The following is a 20,148-nucleotide window of genomic DNA, read 5'->3' as shown; positions in this document are numbered from 1 at the left end:
TCCCAAAGAAGACCATGACATTGTGGATTTGACCTATGGTGTCATGACCTATGATGTCATGACTTGCACTGAATTGGATTTAAGTGAGGCAGGGCTGTGCAAAGTCACCAACCTCCCACTCCCAGAGCCATGTGGGTCCAGTAGCAAGATACATATGTCAAGATGACTGGAGATAACCCCATATGTTTAAGACAATTGGGGTTAAGTGACTTGCCCAGGGTCACGCAGCTAGTAAGTGTCTAAGGTCAAATTTGAACTCATGTCCTCCCAACTTCAGGGCCAGTGCTCTAGCCACTGTGCCTCCTAAATGCCCTAGGGAGAGATTAAGGAGAGGAGGAAGTAGGGAAAAAAAAAATCAGCTCAGGAATCAGAAGATCTAGGTTAAAAGCCTGCCTACTACCTGTGTGATCTTAAACAATTCACTTCCCATCCTTGAGCCTCAGTTTTCTCACTTTTGAAGTGAAGGATTTGGACTAGGTGACCTCTGAGAGACCTCCCAGGTCTAGATCCATGTTCCTGAATGAATGCTGATACCCTGGGGCACCCTGAGTTTCTCTGGAAATGGAACTTTAGGAGGCCTAAACCAAGGATTGAGGGCTCAGGTAGAAAGTTCTTTAGCCTAGGCCAGAAGTTGGAACCTCAGGCCAAGAAGGGTTAATGTTTTATAGCTAGATTACAGGGAAGGAAAACCTGGAAGGGATGGAAAACAATTTGCAATCAGGGCAGAGGTCTAACCACAATGTAGAAACCACCTAATACATATTGAAAGCACACAGTAAATATGCCCCAGCACACACATACACAGCCACACACACACACCCACATACTCCTTTGGGAAGGGAAGCCTCATTTAAGACAGAAATACATCTGCAACTCATGTAAAACACAAGCTCACAAGTTCCTTCCTTAGGTATGGTTGTAAATAGAAAGTTCAATGTAGATTCCATAGAGTTAGAAATCTTGCACTTAGAGAACATATATATATATATATAAAACAAATTCTCCAGATATGTAACTAACCTAATTTTAACTTCCTAAACAAGAGCACAAATCCTTACTAATGAAGAGGCTTGAATACTGCTCAAGCAGTGGGAACTCTTCATTGTTGTATATTTATCACAGATTGTTATTGTATTTAGTTGTGAAAATAGTGCTCAGCTCTTTCAAAGCAAATGAGCGATTCAGAGGTGCCTTCCCATAGGTCAAATCCACAAAATATCACATTCTTCCTCCAAAGTATCATATAAATCTAACATTGTCATAAAACTACATAGAAAATATCAAAAGCGGGGCAGCTAGGTGGCTCAGTGGATAAAAGCACCAGCCCTGGATTCAGGAGGAGCTGAGTTCAAATCCGGCTTCAGACACTTGACACTTACTAGCTGTGTGATCCTGGGCAAGTCACTTAACCCTCATTGCCCTGCCCCCCCAAAAAATATCAAAAGCAAAACCCTGTACAAAACTTACAGATAACTAAAAATTCCCCAGGGGAAATCCAGAAGTATTACTAATTGGATGAACCTAAGCGTTCCTATCCTTGGAATGGCAGGGTGAGACATTAATAAGGTAGTTTAGAGATAGGGCTTTGATAAATTTTTGCTGATTTGTATTTTTCACAATGAATAATTATGCAATAGAGTAGCAGTTAATGAATAAGAATGCCCAGAATTATATGTGCCTCCATTAGCACCTAATCCTCTCCCACCTCTGCATTTTCATCATTATCAATATCATCGACATGTATTTCAATATAACTATTTCAACATGGCCTCTCCAAACACAAATCTAACAACCTATGGAGTAGGAATTAGCCCCAAAACATATGCTATAAAGCACTTCTGCTCTAATTCTAAATATGCTAGTGTTTTACATACAGTGTCGAAATAACACTTTAATTCATTAACAATAGGAAAAGCTGCAAGCATTAACAAGCTATGCATCACTCCTCAAGAGCTGCTTTCTCGACTCGGGGAATTTGGACAATATTGTCCTGTCAGTTTGGCAGAAAAGGGTGAACTTGTTGACTGCTCTGTAACCACCTCCCTAGAATTTTCAGCTGAATTCAGAGGACACTATTATAAAATGGCTTCTAAAGTAGAACTGGATGTAAGTATATGCCAAACCCAAGAATTTGACTTGTGTTTTCCTGTTGTATATATGCCTGGTTTGTTTTGGGGATTTGGTTTATTTTTTGTTTTGATCTTGGAGTGTTTGGGGGGGGGGCTCTTTTAAATATCTGCCTCATTTCAGATTTAATGGAACTCAGTGTGAGTATTTGTTCCCTGGTGGGGCTAAGTTCATCATTCCTAGTCCTCCACTGGATACCAAGTGGCATAGCAGAAAAAGAACCAGACATTCAAACTGAGTTCAAGCCCCTTAATTACTAGCTCTATGACCTTGGGCAAATAACAACTCCCCTGAGCATCAGTTTCCTCGTTTGCAAGATGAGAATAATAATACTTGCATTACTTATCTAAAAGGACTGTTGTAAACAAAATACTTTGCAAACTGTAAAGCACTAAACATGAAATATCATTTTTTATTTTTTTTCATTGACAGACCAAAAGCATTGGTAGTCTGAAAGGTAACCCAGTATGTCTGGGCTCATTTTTTTTTTACCATTAAAGTGAATAGATAGATAGATAGATAGATAGATAGATAGATAGATAGATAGATAGATAGATAGATAGATAGATAGATAGATAGATAAACATCAGTGTTCTCATTAAGTAGACTATCTTTTTCTTGTCAGGTAATCATGAGTCAGTAAACAATAAGTGCTTATTACGGTGAATAAGCATTTATTAAGTACCTACTATGTACCAGGCACTGTGCTGATTGCTGGATCTTGCCTATTTAAGTGGCAATCACAGAGTAGGAAAGCTGGAAGGGTGCCCCCCTAGTTTTAAAAATGAGGGAACAATAGCCCAGAGAAATTAAATTACTGGCAAAATAAGTTATTCATAGCAGAGACAGAATCCAGAACCAGGTTCCTGGCTCTAAGGCCAGTGTAGTTTCTGTTATTCTATGTTGCCACCCCATTTAATAGAGGAAATAGACAAAGAAGGTTTAAGTTGGAATTAGTGAAGTAGATGCTCCTCAAAAGAAAACTAGTTGGGGTATAATTAATTTCTTGTAGCTTTGGGAAAATTAATTCCTATTGGAAACTAAGAGCAATAATAAAAGAACTTCAAAGGGATATTTAATTTCTTTGGTATTTGTTATAAACATTTTCATATCACTTAATTCTTTTACAATAGAAATTCCTGGAAAATCCAGAATTATATGTGCCTCCATTAGCACCTAATCCTCTCCCACCTCCAGAGCTATTACCCAAAAGGCTAACAGTGGCAGAAGTAAAGAACAAATTCCCTAAAAGTGCAGAACTTCAGGGATATTGTCCAGTCACTTACCTGGATGGGAAACAGAGGTAAAACTATGAATTTTCCTGGCTATTAAACGATGTGTTCACTCAGAACAAAAGGAATCTGTATAATAATAAACTATCTTAAACTACTGATCAAAAATTATTTTGTTTTTTAAATTAAATATTTATTTTTTTCTATCACCAAAAGTCAGACTTTTCTTACCATCTCCTCCCCTTACACCCATTGAGAAAAAAAAGTAAAACAACCCCCTGATACAAACATGTATAGTCATGTCCACAAAAATTGTGCATATGTGTGTGTGTGTGTGTGGGTGGGTGTATGAACCTTCACTTTGAGTCTACCATATTTCTGTCAGGAGGTGAGAAGCATTTTTCATCATGAGACCTCTGGAATTATGGCATTGGTTAGAGATATAAAGTATTTCAAAGTTGTTTGTCTTCTCAATGATGTTGTTATTGCATAAATTTTTCTCTTGGTTCTGCTTAATTCACTCTGCATTAGTTTCTCTGAAACCTTCCCTTTTGTCATATCTTATAGCACAATAGTATTCCATCATATTTGTACAGCCGTGACTTTTTCATCTATCCCAACAAAAAAATTTCTAATTCACTTTTTGGGGGAAAAAGAGATTTTGTTTCCAACCTATAAAGTTACACGGGTAGTAAAATAAGGCTGATAGCCAGCCTAAAGAAATTCAAGAAAAGAAGATCCATATAGATAAAAAAATTTAGAGCAACTGTTTTTGTTATAGCAAAGTATTGGAAACTAAAAGGGTTGGCATCAATTGGGGAAGAACTGAACAATTATGTTATTTTTTATAATAAATGTTTTTATTTATTTAAAGTTTTGAGTTCCAAATTCTATACCTCCTTCCCTCCCTTCTCTCCCCACCTCCCTGAGGCAGTAAGCAGTTATACAGGTGCAATTATATAAAACATTTCCATATAAGAAGACTTGAATAAAAGGGAAAAAATGAAAGAAGGTGAAAAATTGCATGCTTCAGTCTGCATTAGGTCAAAATCAGTTCTTTTTTTGGAGGTGGATAGTATGCTTCATCGTTAGTCCTTTGAGATTGTCTTGGCTCACTGTATTGCTGAGAATAGTTAAGTCATTCACAGTTCTTCATCAAACAATATTGCTATCACTGTACACAACATTCTCCTGGTTCTGCTCACTTCACTATACATCAGTTCATACAAGTCTTTCCAGGCCTTTCTGAAATCATCCTGCTTGTCATTTCTTATAGCACAATAATATTCCCTCACAATCATATACCACAGCTTGTTTAGCCTTTCCCCAATTGATGGGCATTCCTTTAATTTCCAATTCTTAGCCACCACAAAAAGAGCTGCTATCAATATTTTTGAACAGTTATGTTATGTGAATGTAATCAAACATCACTGCTTCATAAGAAATGATGAAAAGGATGGTTTCAGAGTAACCCAAGAGGACTCATATGAACTGATGGAAAGTGAAATAAACAGCAATAGAACAATTTATACAATAAAAAATATTGTAAAGATAAACAAGTTTAAAAGACTACATAACGGGGGAGGGAGGCAGAGCCAAGATGGTGGAGGAGAAACTGTGACTCCCACAAACTCCCAATAAACCCACCCACTCACTCCCAAATAATCACATAAAAAAAAGTTCAGATCAGCCTAACTCACATAAGAACAGAGTAAGACTATTTTCCAGCCAAAAATGGCAATTGGGATCACCTGCTGATCAGGCTGAGCGAGGAGATCAGAGTGCGGCTCAGACCCAGCCAGGGACAGATCACACCTACAGCACCTCTGAGTCTTTGGCACCAGTGGCTTCTTCTGAGGCTCAGCTAGCAGACCAGTGAGGATGTTCAGCAGTTGACTGTGGTGAAGTGGCTGCAGTCCTTGCTGGAATTGGGGCAAAGTGCCCTGGTTCTGAACCAGTGGGCTGAATTGAGTGGTAGAGGCCCAGTGAGGGAGGGGCACAGGCATGCCAAACTTCCAACCAAAGAGAATCAGATTTCAATCGGACATCTGCTTCCAGCTTGAGATGAGTTGGCAAAGAAAACAGTGGAAAATAGACAGCTTCTTTGGGGGAGGGGTAGACCAGAATACACCCTCAGAAAAAGATAATAACAAAGTCAAAGCTCCAACATCTAAAGATTCCAAGAAAAATGTGATTTGGTCTCAGGGCATGGAAGCACTCAAAAGGGACTTTGAAGCAAAAGTAGGAGATATAGAAGAAAGATTTAGAGAGGTAGAGAAAAGAATAGAAAGAGCAATGCAGGAGAGTCATGAGAAAAAAGTCAACAACTTGAAAAGCCAAATGGGAAAGAAGATACAAAAGCTCTCTGAAGAAAATAATTGCCTAAGAATTAGGATTGAACAAATGGCAGCTAGTGACTTTATGAGAAACCAAGACACAGTAAAGCAAATCCAATTGTTTTGTTTTGTTTTTGTTTTTTGGTGAGGCAATTGGGGTTAAGTGACTTGCCCAGGGTCACACAGCTAGTAAGTGTTAAGTGTCTGAGGCCAGATTTGAACTCCTCTTGACTCCAGGGCTAGTGCTCTATATACTGCGCCACCTAGCCACCCCAAGCAAATCCAATTGAATAAAAAATAGAGGGCAATATGAAATATACCCTTGGAAAAACAGCAGACCTGGAAAATAGATCCAGGAGAGATAATTTGGAAATCACTGGACTACCTGAAAGCCATGACCAAAATAAGAGCCTAGACATCATCTTCCAAGAAATTGTCAGGGAAAATTGCCCTAATATTCTAGAAGCAGAAGATAAATTAGAAATTGAAAGAATCTACTGATCACCTCCAGAAAGAGATCCCAAAAAGAAACTTCCAGGAATATTATAGCCAAATTCCAGAGATCCCAGGTCAAGGAGAAATATTGCAAGCAGCTAAAAAGAAGGAATTCAAATACTGTGGAGCCACAGTCAGGATAACACAATATCTAGCAGCTTCTACATTAAAAGACCAGAAGGCATGGAACATGATATTCTAGAGGGCAAAGGAAGTAGGATTACAACCAAGAATTACCTACCTACCCAACAAAATTGTGTATAATGTTTCAGAGGAAAAAATGGGACCTCAGTGAAAAAGAGGACTTTGAGGCATTTGTGATGAAAAGACCTGAACTGAATAGAAAATTTGACTTTCAAATATAAGACCCTAGAGAAGCATAAAAAGGTAAACAGGAAAAAGAAATCATGAGGAACATTAAAAGGTTAAACTGTTTACATTCTTACATGAGAAGATAATACTTTCAGCTCATAAGAACTTTCTCAGTATTAGGGCAGCTGAAAGGAATATACTTAGATAGAGGGCACAGGTGTGAATTGAATATGAAGGGATGATATCTGTAAAGCATTTATCCTTGTTTTTTGTGGGGCAGACAGGGTGGGGTGTCTTATGTCTGGGGCTGGATTTGAGCTCAGGGCCTCCTGGGACTATGGACTGATGTTTTGTCCACTGTGTCACTAGCAGACCCATGATGACATCTTAAAAATAAAGTTAAAGGGTAGGAGAAATGCACTGGAAGAAGGGGAAAGGTAGAGGTGGAAGGGTGTAAAGTAGCTCATATAAAAGAAACAAGAAAAAGCTTATGGAGTGGAGGGGGAAATGGGGAAGGAGCAGGGGACAGAATTGGCTCAAAGAGGGAATAACCTAAACACTCAAGTGGGTATAGTAATATATTTTGTCCTGAGGGAAAGTGGGAGGAGAAGGGGAAAAGGGGGGAAGAGGTGAAGTGGGAAGAGAGCAGATTGGGGCAGGGAGCAGTAAAAAGCAAAACACTTTTGCGGAGGGGGGATAGGGTGAAAGAAGATAGAAAATAGAGTAAATATCAAGGGGAGGGAATAGGATGGAGGGTAATGCAGTTAGCAATAGTAACTGTGAAAGAAATGATGAGCAGGATGCTATCAGAAGGACTATGAAAAATGCAAACCATCAACAGAGGAAGAACTGATGGTATTTGAATACAGAATGAATTATAATTTTATTTTTTAGTTCCTCTTTCTAAAGTTATTCTGTCTATTTTCTTTCACACCTTGGACTAATGTGAAGATGCTTGGCATGACTGCACATGTATGATTTATATTGAATTGTTTGATTCCATAGGGAGGGTTGAGGAGGGAAGGAGGAAGAAAATTTAGAACACAAAGTTTTTTTAAAAAATCAATGTAAAGAAATGACAAGCAGGCAGATTTCAGAGAAACCTGGAAGGACTTACATGAACTGATGCTGAGTGAGATGAGCAGAACCAGGAGAACATTGTACCACAGTATCAACAACATTGTGTGTTGATCAACTGTGATAGACTTGACTCTTCTCAGCAATACAGTGGTCCAAGATAGTTCCAAAGGACTCATGATGGAAAATGTTCTCCAAATCCAGAAAAAAAGAACTGTGGAATCTACATGCAGATTGAACCATACTATTTCTACTTTTTTTGTTTTCCTTTTTTGAGGCTTTTCCCTTTTGCTCTGATTCTTCTTTCACAACATGACTAATGCAGAAATATGTTTAATGTGACTGTACATATATAACCTATATCAGATTGCTTGCTGTCTTGGGGAGTGGGGAGGGAAGGGAGAGAAGGGAGGGAGAACAAGGGAGAAAAATTTCAAACTAGAAATCTTATAAAAACAAATGTTGAAAACTATCCCCACATGTAACTTAAAAATAATAATAAAACACTTAAAAAAAATTTAAAGACTACATAATGAATAAGTTGATAAACTGATTAATTCAATGACCAACCATGATTCCAAAGGACTGATGATAAAGAATACTACCCACCACCTGACCCAAAGGTGATGAATTCAAAATGCAGAAGGAGACATCATGTTTTAACGTGACCAGTTTAGGAATTTGTTTTACTTGACTATGTATATTTCTTATACATAGTCATAGTAAAGTACTGTAAACTAAAAGGGTTGGCATCAATTGGGGAAGGGCTAAATTATGTTTTCTTATAATAAACATTTCTGTTTAAAGTTTTGGATTCTAAATTCTATGTCTCCTTCCCTCCCTCATCTCCCCACTCCCTGAAGCAGTAAAAAATCAGATATAGGTTATACAGATGCAATTACATAAAACATTTCCATATAAGAAGACTCAAATAAAACAAAAAAAGTGAAGTTTTGTTTTTCTTTTTTCAGTGAGAGGGGAAAAATGTAGAGAGATCATATATACTCATTCAGATTATTTGATGTATCATTGAGTACCTATAAATACATATGTGTGAGACACACATATCTTAAAGTAAAATAAGTCCAGGTCAAAGCTCCTATACCCAGCCTTAAAGGGATTGGGCCCATGAGTAACCTCTGTACTTCTGGCCTGGAAGAGATGGGGAGACTGAGTCTTTAAAAATATTTTTTTGGGGGGTGGCTAGGTGGCGCAGTGGATAAAGCACTGGCCCTGGATTCAGGAGTTCCTGAGTTCAAATCCAGCCTCAGACACTTAACACTTACTAGCTTTGTGACCCTGGGCAAGTCACTTAACCCCAACTGCCTCACTAAAAAAAAAAAAAAAAAAAAAAGATTTTAAAATAAAATAATACACCCATTTAAACTTTGAATTACACACCAGTATAGTCAATGAATTAGGCAATGAGGGGTGACACGATGGATAAAGCACCAACCCTGCAGTCAGAAGGGCCTGAGTTCAAATATGACCTCAAATACTTACTAGCTATGTGATTCTAGACAAGTCACTTAACTCTGTTTGCCTCAGTTCCTCATCTGTAAAATGAGATGGAGGGATATGACAAACCACTTCAGTATCTTTGCCCAGAAAACCCCAAATCTGGTTACATAGAGTTGGACATCACTGGAAACAACTCAACATTATACTCAAAGTCATTCTTTTTCTGCCTCTCAGATATGAAGCCCTAATTCCTGGAAAAATTGAATATGCTTTGGAGTATCGTGATTGTATATACTTTTGTGAGAGTGAAGATAAACTGCAGAAATTTTTGAGGTAAGTTGGTGAACTTTTTACTTTTGTATTTTCCTTTGTTATCTGTTTATTTGTGTGTATGTGTGTGTGGAGCTATAGACAGACTTGTATGTAGAATATGAGTATGTATACAAGAAAAGGGGGAAAAACTATGCAAATGGCCTTGGACATTTTATATTTGCAGGTTACCAGAGAAATACTGGAATCAGAAACTTCCAAATAAACTTCCTCCAATTAAGGAACCAATATCACTTACCAGCCTTCCTTTGCCAGGATACCTGGAACAGGTATATTGTAGTTTCTTGCTTTGTTCTGTGTGTATAGATAGAAACTAGGGCAATAGAAACCTGTAATGTTCCATTTCCTTTTCTTTAAACATCGGTGGTTCATTCAGATTATTTGATGAATCAGTGAACTCATCGGTTTGGGCCCTCCTCCCACTATAGTTGGATGATGTCAGTAGAAAGAGCATTGGAACTGGATGGCTTAGGCTTGAATCCCAGTTCTTTAACTCCCTGTATGACTTTAGAAAAGCCCCTTCACCTCTCTGGGCCTCAGTTTACACTTCTGTAAAAAATGAGGGGTTGGGGTACATTAGCGGTTTCCTTTTTTTTTTCATCATGCATCCCTTTGTTTAGTGAAACCTCTAGACTCTTTCTCAGAGTAATATTGTAAATGCATTAAATAAAATACATAGTATTACAAAGGAAACCAATTATATTAAAGTATAGTTGTCAAAATATTTTAAAATAACCGGTTCACAGGGGCGGCTAGGTGGCGCGGTGGATAGAGCACCGGCCCTGGATTCAGGAGTACCTGAGTTCAAATCTGGCCTCAGACACTTAATACTTACTAGCTGTGTGACCCTGGGCAAGTCACTTAACCCCAATTGCCTCACTAAAAAAAATAAAGTAAATAAAAAAATAAAATAAAATAACCAGTTCACAGATCCCAAGTTAAAAATCTGTAGACTAGATGATGTCCATGGTCCTTCCTGTTTCTTGATCCTTGAGCTTACATTCACTCCATATCACAATTAAATTAAGATTAAGCCTTAATTCTGAAATATCTTTAATTTTGTCACTGAAATTTCAATCCTTGGAAAGTACTAAGTCCAATGGCAGTGACAAATAAAATTAAAGACTCACTCCTCAGTATAAAGGCTGACATCTATCCTTTATTTCATCAAGCTATTATACTTGTGGTGAACTAATGAGACTTTGGTAAGAATAGGATTCAAAAGACCTCCTTAAATATTATTGTGCTATAAGAAATGACAAACAGGGATGATTTCAGAAAGGCCTGGGAAGACTTGTATGAACTGATGTGTAGTGAAGTAAGCAGAATGCAGGAGTCCCAGACAAAAGAAGAGCTGGGAGTCCAGACATTCTGAACCTGCAGAGCCTCCCAGTGGACTAACAGTGACTGAGTCCAGCAATAATGTACTAAAACTCCTAAGCAAACTTACAGACCCAAAACAAGGTCAGGAACTTGAAGAGCTCAGACCAGGAGGACAATGAAAAAGCTTCACCCTGGATCCCACCACTTTTAAGAGTACCAAAATCTTGCAGGCCTTCCAGACTGAGCTATGAAAGCAGCAGAAGTCCATAAAAAGACAGAAGCTCAGGTCAGACATCCCCCCAAACAGACGTAGAGCCTAATGCTAATATAAAATCAAATGACAAGAAGCAGGTTGGAAGAATGAGCAAACAAGCAAACAAAAAAATTTGAAAAATTCAATTTTATTTTATTTTCAGTTCCCAGTTCTCTCCTCCTCCCATCACCCATCTGTTGAGAGGGCAAGAAAAATAAAGTCCATTATAAATATGTATAGTCATGCAAAACAAATTCCCCCCTTACCCATGATCAAAAGAAGGAGGGGCAGCTAGATGGCGTAGTGGATAGCGCACCGGCCCTGGAGTCAGGAGGACCTGAGTTCAGATCTAGCCTCAGACACTTAACAGTTACTAGCTGTGTGACCTTGGGCAAGTCACTTGGCCCCAACTGCCTCACTAAAAAAAAAAAAAAAAAAGGAATACCATTACATACCACCACCACCTCTTTGGGGGCGGCTAGGTGGCGCGGTGGATAAAGCACCAGCCCTGGAGTCAGGAGTACCTGAGTTCAAATCCGGCCTCAGACACTTGACACTTACTGGCTGTGTGACCCTGGGCAAGTCACTTAACCCCCATTGCCCCACAAAAACAAGAACAAAAAAAAGAAAGAAAGAAAGAAAAAGGGGCAGCTAGGTGGCGCAGTGGATAGAGCACCAGCCCTGGAGTCAGGAGTACCTGAGTTCAAATCCGGCCTCAGACACTTAATACTTACTAGCTGTGTGACCCTGGGCAAATCACTTAACCCCAATTGCCTCACTTAAAAAAAAAAAAAAAAAGGAAGGAAGGAAAGAAAGAAAGAAGGAAAGAGGGAAAGAGAAAAGGAAGAAAAAGAAAGAGGAGAAAAAGAATGAATGAATGAATGTTTCAACCTGCACTTGAATCCATCAGCTCCCTATCTGTATGTGAATAACACATTTCATTATGAGTTGTCGGGAATTGTGGTTGGTCATTGTGTTGATCTGAGTTACTTTGTCTTTCAATGTTGATTATCTTTCCAATATTGCCATTAATATATACATTGTTCTACCTGCTTCACTTTGCACTTCTTCCCAGGTTCTTCTGAAACCATCCCTTCATCATTTTTTGCACCACAATAGTATCCCATCACATTCAATGCCATAATTTGATCTGACATTCCCCAATTAATGGGCATCCCCTCAGTCTCCAATTCTTTGCTGCCACAGAAAGAGCTGCTATAAATATTTTTGTACATATGAGGCCTTTTCCTCTTTCTTTGATCTCTCAGGGGGTATGGGCCTAGTATCATTATCTCTGGGTTAAAGGGAATGTACAGTTTAATAGTTTTTGTGGCATGGTTCCAAATTGCTTTCTAAAATGGTTGAACCAGTTCACAGCTTCACCACAATTCATTAAAGTACCTATTCTCCCTCCAGCATTTGTCGTTTGTCATTTATTTTTTCATCTTAGCCAAAGACTTAGTAACTGATCAATACACTGACCAAACACAATTCCTAAGGACTCTTTCTTTCTTCCTGTTTGTTTGTTTGTTTCTTTCTTTCTTCCTTTTTTCTTTTTCGGAACATAGGTAATTGGGAAATTCATTTTACATGACTACATTTTTGGAATGGATCTTGTTTTTTCTTGCCTTTTCAATGGGGAGGGAAGCAGGAGGAGGAGGATTGAAGAGAATTCAGAATTGAAAATAAAATAAAATGGTTTTAGAAAATAAATAAAAATAAACTTTGCAAAAAAGCTACCTTTCATCAGTTAGAAATTTCTCAAGGGCAGATTCCTCCACCAATGAAAATTCAGATTAAAAATAAAAATTCTCATGTAAGGATAATGACAGGACCTGTGATTTTGTTGAAACAAGGAACTCCCAGATGAGAAAGCTCTCTCTCTACCAATATAAGCAGACACTTCTGCAATTTACAGTTAGAGAGTTGCCTAGAACACTCAGAGGTCAAGTGACTTGACCAGGGACACACAACTAATATACATTAGAATCTTGAATTCAGATTTTCCTGCTCTACAGCCAGCTCTCTATCCCGTACACCAGGCCAACACTTAATTAAGCATATTTTATATTTCTGTCATGATAGCTTATTGGTCTTCCTAACAATGACCCTACACTCTATAAATGTGATTCGATATAGTAGAGAATAAGTGGTGTTTTTTTTCTCCTTTAACCATAATAAACTATCTTCAACTATTCAACAATGTAGCCATCTTTGCATCTTCTCAACAGGGGGCAGCAACTTCTCTAATCAAAGCCATGAATGAAGTAGGATGCTTAAAGCCCAAGTTCCCCTTCCAAAGTGTCAAGAGATCTGCCTTACTCTACATAGCATTTCATCTAAAAGGTAAGTATTTGTGTTGGAACCTTCAAAATAAAATAAAATAAAATACCTAACGTTAGTGTGTAGTGGGGTATTTAAGATGCCCAGAAGCATAAAATTTCAGAGATGGCCCTAGAAGCCGTGTAGCTTAACTTCTGGAAAAAGCATTTTCACTCCACTCCTCACCCTATAACATCCCCAGTAAGCAGTAGTTCAGGCTCAGCTTGCAGATCCTCCAAGAAGAGGAACTCCCTGCCTCCTGCAGCAGCCCATGACACTTGGGGATCGTTAAGAAGTTTCTCAAGGGTGTGGCAGCTAGGTGGCTCAGTGGATAAAGCACTGGTCCTGAATTCAGGAGGACCTGAGTTCAAATCTGCCCTCGGACACTTGACACTTACTAGCTGTGTGACCCTGGGCAAGTCACTTAACTCTTATTGCCCTGCAAAAGAAGAAGGAGAAGAAGGAGGGGAAGGGGAAGAAGGAGAAGGAGAAGGAGAAGGAGAAGGAGAAGGAGAAGGAGAAGGAGAAGGAGAAGGAGAAGGAGTTTCTCAAGCCTAAATCTGTCTTTTTGTGATTTCTACCCATTGCTCCTAGTTCTGGTCCCTCTGGGGCCAAACAGATTAAAACTCATCTCTCTTCCGCATTCATTAAGGCAGCTGTCTCATGATTATCAAACTAGTAAGGTGGAAATCTGGAACAGGAACCAGGATCTTCTGATTTGAGGCCCATGGATTTTTCTACTACACCAATTATGTTTTTCTGTATCTGAAGCAACTAGGCAGCCCAGCAGATAAAATACTGGGCCTGGAGTCAGGTAGTCCTGAGCTCAAATGTGACCTTAGATACTTACTAGCTGTATGACCCTGGTGACTCACCTAACTTCTGTTTGCCTTAGTTTCCTCAGCTATAAAGTAGGGATAATAATAGCACCTTCCAAATGGGGTTGTTGTGAGAATCAAATTAGATAATACTTCTAAAAAGTGCTTAGCACAGTACCAGGCACATAGGGGGTACTAGAGAAATCCTTATTCCCTCCCCTTTCCCTAAACTTTTATACTAAATCCATAACCAAATCTTATTCATTCTACTTCTGAGTCTGTAGTCCACTAAAATCCCCAAATCTTTTTTAGACAAACTGCTGTCTAACCGTACTTCTCCCATCTTGTACTTATAAAGTTGGTTTCTTAAAGCATAAGACATTATGTTTATACCCATTAAATATCATCTTATTATGTTCATACCAGTGTTCCATCCAGCCTGTCAATAGCGTTTTGGATTCTGAGCCAGTTATTAAATTAGAGCCACTTACCAGCAATTGGAATAAGAGCTGAGTTCGAGGAATTTACAAAGAGGCAATATTGATCATTTTCTCCCACCCATTTAAATTCCTTCATTTATAAATTCCTCCAAATGAGTAATTATGTGGCAACTCTGTGCCCATATAGAGAGGGGGAAAGGAAACCTACACACAAGACTTTTGTGTACGAAAGAGATTTATTAAAAGATATTCTTTATGACCAGCTAAAGATGGAAGTGGAATGTTACAAACCTCCAAATCTACATACAAACTGAAGCAATAGTATGACAGTTCCCCAGTTTGGGGTGGTATGGCAGCTTCAGAAATGATCTCCCAGTTCCAAAGGACTCATGATGGAAAAGGCACGCTAAATCCACAAAAAAAAAAAAAAAAAAAAAAAAGAACTGTGGAATATGGATGCAGATTGAACCATACTATTTCTCTTGTTTTTGGTGCTGTTGTTTTTCTTTTTTGAGGTTTTTCCTTTTTGCTCTGATTCTTCTCTTATAACATGACTAATGCAGAAATATGTTTAATGTTCTTGTACATATATAACCTATATCAGATTACTTGCTGTCTTGGGGAGGAAGATAGGGGAGAGGGAGGGGAGGAGGGAAAAAATTTGAAATTAGAAATCTTACAAAAACAAATGTTGAAAACTATCTCTACATATAACTGGAAAATAATAAAATACTTTTACAATTTTAAAAAAATGATCTACCAACTCCCCTTTCCCTACTTTTTTTTTTTTAGTGAGGCAATTGGGGTTAAGTGACTTGCCCAGGGTCACACAGCTAGTAAGTGTGTGTTAAGTGTCTGAGGCCGGATTTGAACCCAGGTACTCCTGACTCCAGGGCCGGTGCTCTATCCACTGTGCTACCTAACTGCCCCTCCTACTTTTTTTAAAATAAGAAAAATCTCATTTCTGATGTGTGTTGTAGATGAGCCCTCCTTTTCAGGGGTTCCAGTATGTTGATTGGTAGGGAATGAGTTGTTTTCTTCTACCTCCAGCTCTATGCTTTTTAGTCTTTGAGCATAGTCCCTGGTGGAGGAGGATGAAAATATAAGATGGGAATGTTTCCTGATTTATCCAAGGTTAGCTAACAGTGGGAACTGGGAGGATCTCATCTATGATATAAGGTGCCATTAAGCCCTCAGGGCTCAGAGGGAGCCTTTGTGAAGTTATAATTGGGAAAAGAGGGGGAGATCTCTGCTGGTTTTAGGGATAAAAGACACAAACAAGAAGAAATTAACACAGGATACAAGCCAATTGATAGGGGCATCTCTTCCCAGTGAGTTCAGCCTGTGGGTATACTTGAATTGTTCTTACAGATTTTCCCTCTTGGCATTTTTCTTATGAATGCAAACTCATATTCCATAGGAGACAGGGAATAAGTTGTCAATACCCAAAGATACTACTAACAAGGAAGAAAGGTCTCCATTATGAATATAATACTTATTTATTATTTATTTATATAGTTCTCTACAAAGCAATATTGATTCATTTACATTCCTAGGAGTAAGAAGAATGGCACTTAACAGTTACAAAATTCTGAGAAGCAAAATCATATACACAGTAAGACGGGGGTGTGGCACTACAGAGACCGAACATAGTGGAAAGCATTGTAGCTGCTAAAGTTTTGTTCATTCTACCATAGTCATTCATTGTATTGCCTTTCCCGCCTCCTTGGTGCCATCAGCAAATATGATAAAAATGGCCTGTTCTTGTAGCTGATTTTCTAAGAAGAAATTTAGTTCAAGAAATTTTACCTATATCTCTTCCGTACCTTTTTAAGTCTGCTCTCCTAAAACCTAGACTGCATGTTAGACTGTGTCCAGCTTTCTTCTCGTTCTCCTTCTCCATCACAAAATCTAAAAAGGGAAGGAATCACTTCCCCTCAAAGTTTGTATCATTTCCATCCCAGCAACCACTTCTGCCCTGTTTGGTGAGAATCAGATCCAAAATAGAATTTCCCTTTGTCAGTTCCTCCAACTTTTTAAGGATGAAATTATGAAGGATGAAGGCAAGTTAAAATGTGGCTAGCTGTTCCTCTTTGGAGACTTTCTGAAAGTCTCATCATCAGTTCTTCCTAAATTGTTCTATCTCCCTATATGGTATCTAACTTAGTATATCCACCAAGATATATACTTAGGCAGTTTTCTCCTTCCCTTGTCCTTTTTAATTGAAAGTAATTTTGGTTTGATTTACAAAACACCAGATAAATATATTCTTTTTTCTTTTCTTTTTTTTTGTGGGGAAATGAGGGTTAAGTGACTGCCCAGGGTCACACAGCTAGTAAGTGTCAAGTGTCTGTGGTCGGATTTGAACTCAGGTCCTCCTGAATCCAGGGCTGGTGCTTTATCCACTGTGCCACCAAGCTGCCCCCTCCACCTCGCTGCCTACTGATAAATATATTCTTTTCTTTTCTTTTTTTTTTTTTGGTGAGGCAATTGGGGTTAAGTGACTTGCCCAGGGTCACACAGCTAGTAAGTGTTAAGTGTCTGAGACTGGATTTGAACTCAGGTATTCCTGAATCCAGGGCCTGTGCTCTTTCTACTGCGCCACCTAGCTGCCCCGATAAATATATTCTTAATGGCATTTAGTAGGTCTACTCTATCCCCAGCTACTACCAATCCTATGTTTTAACCTGTGATTCAGATAAATTCTATTTTCAAATACCATATTATTAACCAGATGTTCACCCACCAAGTCATCTTTTCTCTTCTCCCCCTCTTGTCTTCATCTGGCAGCAGTGATGAAAATAACCCCCCCCCCCACTACCATGGTCTGCAATTTCTTACATTTCATCAATTCCTTGGTGTTGTCTAGGTTCTTTATGCCAGTATCAGCTGTTCCCATTTGAATCAATGAGAGTAGAATAATGGTCATCATTTTTGACAGATGCTGGGAGGTTATTTATTATGCCTTGAATGCATGGCCCAGAAAGACAAACATTTCTTTGCCATTATTATCAAGTCGACAGCTCTCTCAACTCCTCTTAACAGGGAGGACTGTCTAATTTTGTTTGTTTGGGGGAGGTCATTCTACAGGCATCACGATTCCAGGTGCTGTGCTGAGCACTTTTTATCAATCTCTCATTTGATCCTCACAACCACCCTGTGAGGTGGGTGCTATTATTATCCCCATTTTACAGTGGAGGAAGCTGAGGCAAACAGAAGTTAAGGAACTTGCCTAAGGTTATATACTAATAAATATCTGAAGTCATAGTTGAATGCAGGTCTTCCTGACTCGAGGCCCAGCGCTTTATCCACTCCAGCAATAGCTGCCTGTATGGAGTAGATCAGCCTCCTCTGATGGACCAGAAAGGGAAAAAAAAGTATGGTATAGAGTAAGAACCATTGGCAAGAACCATTGGCTTGAAGTCAGGAGAGATCTGGATTTTAATTCTGCCTCTGATACTCATATTTGTACTTATGGAACCATTGGCAAGGCACTTTAACTCTCTGCATCTCAATTTCCCCATCTAAAACATAAAGACAATAATCCTGTAGGACCTGAGTCACAAGGTATTGTGAATCAAACAAATGAGACAATGTTCCTAGTGTTTCTGCAAACCTTAAAGCACTATATAAATAATGTCAACTATTGTTACCATTTCTAGGCAGATTTAATTAAAATCACTATCACTGGTATTGCCGATTTTAAAAAAATTTAATGATAAAAGCGATATTCAGTCAACTCTTAATTTTTCATGCAAATGGGAACAGAGGAAAGGGCCACCAGTATTTTGATAATGTAAAATAGTAGATAATCTGAGAATTGTTTGTATTTGAAATGAATTCTATACTTACACATCTCAACCATGAAGTTCTCTTTTCTCTTCAGTCTTCATCCTCATCTTAAAACATCAGCTTCACAGCAGATATTTATGACTTTTGTTTACTTCCCCTACAGCATTTAATCCTAAAGGTTCTGAATATTCACGGAAAAAGTATAAGAAGAAGCTGGAGCAGTTTATAGAAAGATGTGAACTCATCCCTTACTTAGGTTCCAAGATGACCAGAAAATACAAGGAACCTCAATTTAGAGCTATTGACTTTGACCATAAATTACAGACCTTTATCTCTCTTAAAAATGTGAACCCAGTCGTTGGTTAATTTTGTTTGGGTATTCACAATGATGTATGGTGAGATTATCCTCCTGTAAGAAAATCCCCATAATTTGGGATAAGAAAAGAAGATCAAATGCTACCACACTGTCTATTCTCTAGTTTTCAAGTTACCTTCTGAATGGCATGATAGAGTGTTCAGACATAGCACCGGTCAGGTGCTTCTGTCCGTCAGCAAGGAATGTCTTTCTAAGAAAAGAATTTCAAGTCAAAGGAAGCATCTCTTTTTCTGACTGAGTTTTGGTGTTTTAACAAAAGAATAGTCATCTAATAATAATACTTGCCAAAGCATGCTTTAGAATGCTATTACACGTAACCATGTTTCTTTGCTTTGTTAGTTTCTGTTCTTTAAAAATAGGTTAACAGAAAAACAGAATATCCTTTTCGATCATTAGAGAAAGATAGTCGTTAAATATATTGGGCAACAACAAGAAAAACTAATATAAGTAAAATAGGAATGTTGGATGTACTTCGATCTATGTGATTGTTTTGTAAGCCAAATGAACATATTATTACCTTAAAATTTTCCCTACCTACATGTGAATAAATATGGGGTGGTTTTTGTTTTGTTTTGTTTTGTTTTGTTTTGTTTTAACAGGGCAATGGGGGTTAAGTGACTTGCCCAGGGTCACACAGCTAATAAGTGTCAAGTGTCTGAGGCCAGATTTGAATTCAGGTACTCCTGACTCCAGGGCCAGTGCTCTATCCACTGCGTCATCTAGCTGCCCCTGATGTATATTTTTAAAGTACATTTTATGTAATTTAATTGACACAGAGATTGCACCTTAAGATTTAAAAACCGATGGCATTTGAAGAGTAAAGCATTAGATCATCATTTGTGTGACTAAAGAAGGAAAAATATCTGAAAACCAGAAGAAATTAGGTTGGGGTTAAAAAATATCAGACTACAAATACTGACTGTAAGACCCAAGGCAAAACCTTGGGTCTCTAGGCCTCAGTTACTTCATTTGTAAGATGATAGAAGCAGACTAACTTATCTTAGGGTCTCTTCCATATGTATGATTCTAATAATTTTAATAGCAATTAAAGACCTCTTGCCAAAGTTAGACAAGGGGTCCACAAGTTGGCCAGCACTTTTTCAAGAGAGATAATAGCAATGGCTGACTACTAAATTCTGCCTGCATCCCAAACTTAACCCTTTCCCTTATATCTATTTTTGTTTGTTTGTTTTGTTTTGTTTTTTTGTGAGGCAATTGGGGTTAAGTGACTTGCCCAGGGTCACACAGCTAGTAAGTGTTAAGTGTCTGAGGCCGGATTTGAACTCAGGTACTACTGACTCCAGGGCCGGTGCTCTATCCACTGTGCCACCTAGCCGCCCCTTTCCCTTATATCTAAAAGGTATCATAGACTACTAATACCAGCCATTTGCTTTCTGCACATCACAGAGTCCAAATTGCAACCTCTAGTATTCCTGAGGTGGTCGGAAATATCA

At 38.5% G+C, this 20,148-nt stretch overlaps 1 protein-coding gene across 1 annotated transcript in view; it reads left to right on the top strand.

Moving 5' to 3' along the window:
• Positions 1–19,160, top strand: part of AK9 (adenylate kinase 9) — a 123,482-nt gene extending 104,322 nt beyond the window's left edge. The window contains exons 35-40 of the mRNA XM_044004957.1: positions 1,910–2,106; positions 3,261–3,430; positions 9,275–9,373; positions 9,537–9,639; positions 13,178–13,292; positions 18,482–19,160. Of these exons, the coding sequence (XP_043860892.1) occupies positions 1,910–2,106; positions 3,261–3,430; positions 9,275–9,373; positions 9,537–9,639; positions 13,178–13,292; positions 18,482–18,684 (887 nt within the window). The 3' untranslated portion in view covers positions 18,685–19,160. The remainder of the gene's footprint in view (positions 1–1,909; positions 2,107–3,260; positions 3,431–9,274; positions 9,374–9,536; positions 9,640–13,177; positions 13,293–18,481) is intronic.
• The last annotated feature ends 988 nt before the right edge of the window (positions 19,161–20,148 follow it).

The sequence above is a fragment of the Dromiciops gliroides genome, chromosome 4, assembly GCF_019393635.1.
Source record: "Dromiciops gliroides isolate mDroGli1 chromosome 4, mDroGli1.pri, whole genome shotgun sequence".
NCBI lineage: Eukaryota > Metazoa > Chordata > Mammalia > Microbiotheria > Microbiotheriidae > Dromiciops > Dromiciops gliroides.
This window is presented reverse-complemented; position numbering and strand designations above follow the sequence as displayed.